This window comes from Rhinoderma darwinii, chromosome 2 (assembly GCF_050947455.1).
Source record: "Rhinoderma darwinii isolate aRhiDar2 chromosome 2, aRhiDar2.hap1, whole genome shotgun sequence".
NCBI lineage: Eukaryota > Metazoa > Chordata > Amphibia > Anura > Rhinodermatidae > Rhinoderma > Rhinoderma darwinii.
In genome coordinates, this window is record NC_134688.1 from 430,018,753 (window position 1) to 430,027,231 (window position 8,479).

General features: G+C 41.5%; 1 protein-coding gene across 1 annotated transcript in view; it reads left to right on the forward strand.

The window, feature by feature from the left end:
- The window catches only part of LOC142741505 (transient receptor potential cation channel subfamily V member 3-like), a 52,545-nt gene extending 45,819 nt beyond the window's left edge, over positions 1 to 6,726 (forward strand). The window contains exons 13-16 of the mRNA XM_075850879.1: positions 1,755 to 2,026; positions 4,465 to 4,577; positions 4,686 to 4,765; positions 6,465 to 6,726. Of these exons, the coding sequence (XP_075706994.1) occupies positions 1,755 to 2,026; positions 4,465 to 4,577; positions 4,686 to 4,765; positions 6,465 to 6,580 (581 nt within the window). The 3' untranslated portion in view covers positions 6,581 to 6,726. The remainder of the gene's footprint in view (positions 1 to 1,754; positions 2,027 to 4,464; positions 4,578 to 4,685; positions 4,766 to 6,464) is intronic.
- The last annotated feature ends 1,753 nt before the right edge of the window (positions 6,727 to 8,479 follow it).

The following is an 8,479-nucleotide window of genomic DNA, read 5'->3' on the forward strand; positions in this document are numbered from 1 at the left end:
GGCACTTGTGAAAGCGCGCCAGGAAAATTAAACATAAATTTCTCAGTCATGCAACTTGTATGACAGAGACAAAAAGTATAGTTACAATGCCCTCCGCCTCCCCTATATCGTGTAGTCAGCAGTTTTACAGGCATCAAGAGAGCTGACCATTTCCTTTAAACAACTACTTTGCTTGCTTGGCTTTGTAGCACACATATATTTTACATAAAATAATTTACCAAATTGTTTCACAACTTTACCAGCCTGGCAAGAGATTTACAGCAACCTATGGTTGTCCCGCCCCAGACATAGTCACACACATTTCTGTATACACAAGATGACATTGTTAATTATAGTATACATTTATACAGCTACAATGTTCACATAACATGAAAATGGAAAAGCTATTTGCATTTTTTCAACCATTTGTTTTGCTCCAATAAATCTAAAATAAAAATGTAGCAAATAAGCAAAAAATCTTGATAATAACTATCCTAGTGAAAGAACAATTGTAGGACCAGCTCACCCTCCGCATAATATCAGCCAGCTCTCCCTGCACGGACTACTTTCCTGGAACACCGGTGGTTACGGATTATATTGGATTATTCAGCCAGCACCTGCACTGGAGGTAAAATCTTAAATTTTTTATTAATTCATATCCATTAATAGAGTTTAGGTATACATGCAAAAAAACAAGAGGAGCAACATCCGTTCACTTGTTTCGACCATGCGAAGCATTAATCATAGCAGATATTATTAAGAGCGCTTTGTTTGCTTAAAAAAAGCAGTGTCCCTTTTCTTTTTAGCATGTATGCCTCAACTCTTTTAATGGACATCAATTAATAAAAAACATAATATTTCACCTACTGTGCTGGCTTGAATAAACCAATATCTTTCTAAAGGGGTTAGACCATGCAAACATTTGTTAGGTATCGACCGCTGAGACCCCCAGTGATCGCTAGAACGTGTCGCAGGTTTGAATGGAGCAGCGGTCCCGTGTGTACACTACTGCTCTATTCATTCTCTATGGGACTGACAGAAATAGCTGAGCAATGTACTCTGCTATTTCCATCCTATAGAGAATAAACAGAGCGGTACTGCGCATGCGTGACGTCTGCTCCATTCAAATGGAGGACACGGGACCCTTGTTTTCATGATTTCTGGGGATCCCATCGTTTGGACCCGCATCAATCATACATCTATCACATATCCTTTGGATAGGTAATTAATTTTTTTTCGGGAGACAACCCCTTTTAAACTATCCTACCATTTTGTGCTTACACTTTCTATGCAGATCTATGTGTCTCCATGGTTACAGACTACAAACAATCCTGTGTGTAGTCTGATGCTTAAGTGTGTATTTTCACCTACACCCTGTTCTACTCTTCTATAGATTATCAAGAAAAGTAGGCTAAAAGATTGTAGTAACTCATGACTATGGTTTGTTTGTAATCATGAAGACACATAGGTCTGTGTAGGAGCTGCATACACAAAATTATAGGATATTTTTAATCAAGACTGTTTGCAGCTTTGCTTTATTTTAGATGCATTGGAGAAATAAAATTTTTTGGAAGCATTAGTGTATATAGCCTTTTGGGCGGGGTATATATATTTTTTCTATGGGCCTCCACAGTATACAATTGCAATATTATACTGTAGTAGTTTATACTATTATACTATTTTGTAGCAATAATGAAAGGAAACATTGGAAAATTGTCGTAGACTTGTAAAAAAGAATAATTAATCGTAAATCCTTTTTCTCGTTCTATCCACAGCTCTTGCTTCTCTTATTGAACATTGCAGTGAAGGTGATGAGTGCGGTTCTTATAACAGCTTTAAAACGGCTATTGTGGAACTATTTCAACTTACCATAGGATTAGGAGACTTGGAGCTGCAGCAGGACTCAAAATATCCAACCCTCTTTCTGCTTCTCCTAATAGTTTATGTCATATTAACATTTGTGCTTCTACTTAATATGTTAATTGCATTAATGGGTGAAACTGTGGAAAAAATTTCGAAGGAAAGCGAGCACATCTGGAGGCTTCAGGTGCGTATAAAGGGCAAATTTTGTTTGCTGAGCAAGCAAGTCCCTAAAGCAAACGTCTAGTGTAAAGAAATTATGAAATGGGGCCATGTTGTGAGTATAGTTATACAATATGCAAACAGGATATGTCTAAGGGCCCATGCACACGAATGTGCTTTTGCGGCCGCAATTCCCCCGAAATTCCACGGGAGAATTGCGGCCCCATTCATTCCTATGGGGCCATGCACACGACCGTGATCTGGGCTCATTGAAAATAATGGCCGCGGCCATGTGCACAGCCCGCGATTTGCGGGCGGCTCGCGGCTGACACTCCGTGGCCGGCCGACCCGAAAATCATGGCCGTCCACATGGCTACGGTCGTGTGCATGAGGCCTTACTTTGTTGTCACCTATCTCTATTTGCTGCACAATGAGGGAGATTTGGGGTTTATTCACATGCGGCAGATTTGTTGCAGAAATTTCTGAGACTGAAAATCAATTCTGTTCATCTGAATGGGAGTGTTTTGGATTGAAGCACATGGTTTTCAGCAAGCCTTATTTAGATTAATGTGACAGTCCCAGAAATTTTTGTAACAAATCTGCCACATTAATTCACCCTTAACACTCCACGGTACAATTTTTGCAATCTTTAGGCCATGTTGACATATGGCGAACTTGTTGTAAATTCTTACATTTTGCGACGTTCACTATGACATTGTCAATTTTTGCCATGCAGCAGCTGCTACGGTCAACTTTAACAACAGCTCATTTACAAAATTGCTGTTCACAGACGGGAACCAAAGAGTGCGAAAGTGCATTAAGCATAAAAATCATCTATCCCCATTTGCAATGGTCACTACTATGTTCCGAACTACCTCCGGAAGCATCATTATCACAAGGACTGGTTAGCAAGTTAGATTTCAATGGCCTGACCGCATTTGATAACAATGCACAATACCGAATATTGCCTGTAATTGTGTAAAGCACACTGACATTGGACTCAAGATGTGTCCAAAATGTGTTCTCTGGGGTGATGGATTATGCTTCACTATTTGGTATTCTGATAGCGGAATCAATGTATGCCTATGGGAAAAATATACTGCAACGCAGACAGATTTCTCTAGTTCTTGCGTTGCAGAATATTTTTCCCATAGGCATACAGTGTAAAGTTTTCCGCAGCCTAGGTTTACAATGCAAGTACGCCGCGTGTGAGAGCGCCCTAAGTATTCCATGCGATCAAACCTTGTGGCGATAATTTGAAATAGACTATTAACTCTTTCAGTATAATAATGCTTCCTTATGTGGATGTGATGTTTTAGTGTCCACTTACTTTCGGCGTGTAATGCATATTGGGAAAACAGTATTTGTGGACTATGCAATAATGTCATCATTCACGGTCATAAAGATCAGGACCTTAAAGAGGCTCTGTCACCAGATTTTGCAACCCCTATCTCCTATTGCAGCAGATCGGCGCTGCAATGTACATAAGAGTAACGTTTTTATTTTTAAAAAACGAGCATTTTTGGCCAAGTCATGACCATTTTTGTATTTATGCAAATGAGGCTTGCAAAAGTACAACTGGGCGTGTTTACAGTAAAAGTACAACTGGGCGTGTATTATGTGCGTACATCGGGGCGTTTTTACTTCTTTTACTAGCTGGGCGTTAGGAATGGGAGTGTATGATGCTGACGAATCAGCATCATCCACTTCTCTTCACAACGCCCAGCTTCTGGCAGTGCAGACACAGCGTGTTCTCGAGAGATCACGCTGTGACGTCACTCACTTCCTGCCCCAGGTCCTGCATCGTGTCGGCCACATCGGCACCAGAGGCTACAGTTGATTCTGCAGCAGCATCAGCGTTTGCAGGTAAGTAGCTACATCGACTTACCTGCAAACGCCGATGCTGCTGCAGAATCATCTGTAGCCTCTGGTGCCGATGTGTCCTCGCTCGTCCGACACGATGCAGGACCTGGGGCAGGAAGTGAGTGACGACACAGCGTGATCTCTCGAGAACACGCTGTGTCTGCACTGCCAGAAGCTGGGCGTTGTGAAGAGAAGTGGATGATACTTCTATACACAACGCCCAGCTAGTAAAAGAAGTAAAAACACCCCGATGTACGCACATAATACACGCCCAGTTGGACTTTTACTTTAAACACGCCCAGTTGGACTTTAGCAAGCCTCACTTGCATAAATACAAAAATGGTCATAACTTGGCCAAAAATGCTCGTTTTTTAAAAATAAAAACGTTACTGTAATCTACATTGCAGCGCCGATCTTCTGCAATAGCAGATAGGGGTTGCAAAATCTGGTGACAGAGCCTCTTTAATGACTGGGCGAGTCTTTCGTCCTGGTAAGAAGGAGGGTTGTGTTTGAAAGGAAAAGTAACTGCTATTGGTCAGAGCAGAAAGCACGCAAGATGTAATCGAATAGAATAATTCAGTAACTTTCTTTTTCTCCCAGAGAGCAAGAACAATATTGGAGTTTGAAAAAAGAATTACAACTTATTTTAAAGATATCTTAAGGCTTGGAGAAAAGTGCAAATTCTCTGAAAACGACATCAGATCATGTTTAAGGTGAAGAGTAACAGAAGTAAAATTTTAACATATGGTTAATATAATTATTGGATTTTGTATATATATATATATTATAAAAACAATAATGTGATCTTTTATTATTTACAGAATTAACAAAGTTAAATGGACTGAATGGCACAGTCAAGTAACCTGTGTATATGAAGATGATGGACTCTCACAATCAAACAGTGTGTAAACTGGAGTCAGTCTTATTGTGACAGTGTGATTGGTTGGCACATCTAGGGATACTGTAGATGGTGGCACAGTTATGGGGGCATTTTGATTGGATGGTGCTCTTCGGTGGGAACTGTTGTATGTAGCTCACTCCATATACCTGTCTCCAGGGGTGGGATTCAAATTTTTAACAACAGGTTCCCTGTTTTGCGACAAAGACATACGCATAACATGGGGGGTCGCGGTGTTTTGCTGTGTATTGCGCAATGGAAAATTTTTCTAATAATAAAATAAAACAATTACAATATTTCAAATACACCCTATTTTAACACCTGTACAACTCGAAGGGTTATGGTAAGACGTAATACAGTAGTGTCCATGAGGCCTAGCAATAGACTTATTAAAGACATTTATGGCATAAGATATGGCATATCTGTCTGATAGGAACTGGTCCCACACTTATCTGAAAAATGGGTGTCCCATTTTATAAAATGTTATTTTTAAACTCTCCTATGGAGCTACTATGGCATACTGTACTGTTTCTAATCACAGCATGCCCTATTGCAGGTGGTTCTCCCCTCTGACATGTAAAAATACATAAAAAGAGAGAACACATGTAAAAACACTTGAGTTCTTGAGGTTTTTTTTACTAACATAAGGTATTTACCTTGCTTTAGGCTGGGTTCACACGTGGCGGAATTTCACTTAAATTCCGCTGCGGACACTCCGCAGCGTTAATCCGCAGCGGAGCCGTTTGTCCATTGACTTCCACTTTAATTTAGCAGTGTTCGTTTAGACGATGCGTAACATTCCGCTGCGGAGCATAGGCTGCGGAGCGGAATTTGGTGTCCGCAGCATGCTCTGTCTGTTGCGGAGCAGTGGCGGACTCATGGCGGAATTTCTCCATTGACTTCAATGGAGATTCTAATTTCCGCAATGAAGTCCGCAGCTGTCATGCACATGTTATGTGTGCTGCGGATGCGTCTTGCTTTTTTAACTTGACATTTCTTCATTCTGGCTGGACCTATGTATTTCTAGGTCTACAGCCAGACTGAGGAAGTCAATGGGGCTCCCGTAATGACGGGAGTGTTGCTAGGAGACGTCAGTAAATAGTCACTGTCCAGGGTGCTGAAAGAGTTAAGCGATCGGCAGTAACTGTTTCTGCACCCGGGACAGTGACTACCGATCCCAATATACAGCTATCTGTAAAAAAAAATGAAGTTCATACTTACCGAGAACTCCCTGCTTCTGTCTCCAGTCCGGCCTCCCAGGATGACGTTTCAGTCTAAGTGACGGCTGCAGCCAATCACAGGCCAATAACAGGCTGCAGCGGTCACATGGACTGCCGCGTCATCCAGGGAGGTCGGGCTGGATGCCGAAGGAGGGACGCGTCACCAAGACAACGGCCGGTAAGTATGAATTTCTTTGACTTTCACAAGGGAAAGTGCTGTCCCTTCTCTCTATCCTGCACTGATAGGGAGAAGGGAAGTACTTTTACCGCAGTCCGCAGCAGCTAGTCCGCATCAATTTACTGCACATTTTGTGCAGATCCGCAGCAGAATCTGCAACGCAGATTCTGTGCGGCATTGATGCGGACAGTTGCGGAGGAAATCCGCCACGTGTGGTCATGCCCTTATTGTTGGATTTTTTTGTGGCCCAACATAAAATGAATTGCCCACTAATCCCTTTTTTTTGTTTTTTAATAAAATGAAGAATCTGTCTGCTCCAGCTTAATGTCTCTTGATGAAGTGGATATATCTAAACGAAAAGAACATACTACAATTCTGTTGGAAAATGAAGAAGATGCATTTCTGGAAACAGCCCTTTAATTGCTATAATGTGTGTAATGAACAGACTGGATAAGGATGAAGAGCAGACCCATCACATCGCCAAGACAAGAATCATTACAGTACCACTCTTAGTAATTCATGTTGGTCCATATTCCATTCTACTGTAATAAAGAGCTACAAAGTCATGGATGAGTTTTTACCTATAATGGGTAAATGTGGGATGATTGAGAGCTGCTGTAATTGTGAATTGCTGGAGAGAGGTAGTGGAGAGCAGCTCAGCGTGGAACATAACGAAAAGAAGGAACACAATGGGGGAGATATCAATATTACCGTAAAATACATCAGTTATGTGGTGACGAAAATGGGGCAAATTGCGTACATGAATGATGACATTGCTGCAACTCGCTAGACCTATTAGACACTTCTAACTGCCTTAGGCCAGGACCACACACGCAGTATTTGGTGGAGTTTTTGGCTCAGTATTTTTAGCCACAGCCAGAAGTGGATCCAAAAGGAAGGAAAGGTATAAAGAAAAGACTGAGGGCTTATTCAGACGAACGTGATATACGTCCGTGCAACGCACGTGATTTTCACGCGCCTCGCACGGACCTATATTAGTCTATGGGGCCGTGCATACAGTCCGTGATTTTTCCGCAGCGTGAGTCTGCTGCGTAAAACTCACGACATGTCCGTTCTCTGTGCGTATTTCGCGCATCACGCACCCATTGAAGTCAATGGGTGCGTCAAAACCATGCATGGCACACGGAATCACTTCCGTGGGACGCGCGTGGTTCACGCAACAGCAGGGAAAAGTATGATTGAAAACAGAAAAGCACCACGTGCTTTTCTGTTTACAAACATACAAACAGAGTGTCATAATGATGACGCAGCTGCGCATCATATGGTGATGACACACGGAGCTGTTAAGTGCCTTTTGCGCACGCAAAATGCTGCGTTTTTTGCGTGCGTAAAGCGCACACGCTCGTGTGAATCCGGCCTAAAGGTATGTTCACACGCCTTATTTACGGATGTAATTCAGGCGTTTTACACCTCGAATTACGGCCGAAAAAATGGCTCCAAACCTTTTGTAAAAAGACGCCGTTTTTCATTGACTCCATTGAAAAACAGCTCCAATTATGTCCGTAATGGACGCCGCGAAAAACGCGTGCACTTGTCAAAATGTCTGAAATTCAGGAGTTGTTTTCGCCTGAAAACAGCTCCGTAATTTCAGACGTAATTGGCGTTGCCGTGTGAACATACCCTTATACATCTCTTTTCTTTTGTGTCCACTCCTGTGGTTGGTTGAAAAAAATGGTGCCAAAAACTGCATCAAAACTGTGCGTGTGGTCCTTATGTTATCTCATGGGTGCTGTAATTTACACAAATATTTAGCAGCAACAATAATGCACGCCGTTAACTTCTTCAGGACTCAGCGACTTTTTTTATTTTTCAGCAGTGTGTTCTGACAGCCATAACTTTTACATTTTTCATCAACGTAGCCGTATAGGGGCTTGTTTTTTGCCGCACAAGTTTGATTTTTTTAAATGTTTTTGTTTTTTTTTTGGGCGAGAGGGGGGGGGCTTTGTGTGGAAAACAACAGGAACTCCACCATTGATTTTGGGTTTTGTCTTTACGTCGCTCACTGTGCAGTAAAAATTACATGTTAACTTAATAATGTGGGTGGTTATGATTACAGCGATGCCAAAATTAGATATTTTTTTGTTTCACTACTTTTGCACAATAGCAGCACATTACATAGGGAACATTTTTTAAAAAGATTCATAACTTTCTATATTCGCGACGATGTAGCCATATGAGGGCAAAACAAGCTATATTTTTAATAGAACCTTTTTAGGGGAACATATATATTATTGATTCACTTTTTGGGATTTTTTGTGGTGGGACTATAAAAAAAAGCAATTCCAGCATTGTTTTTTT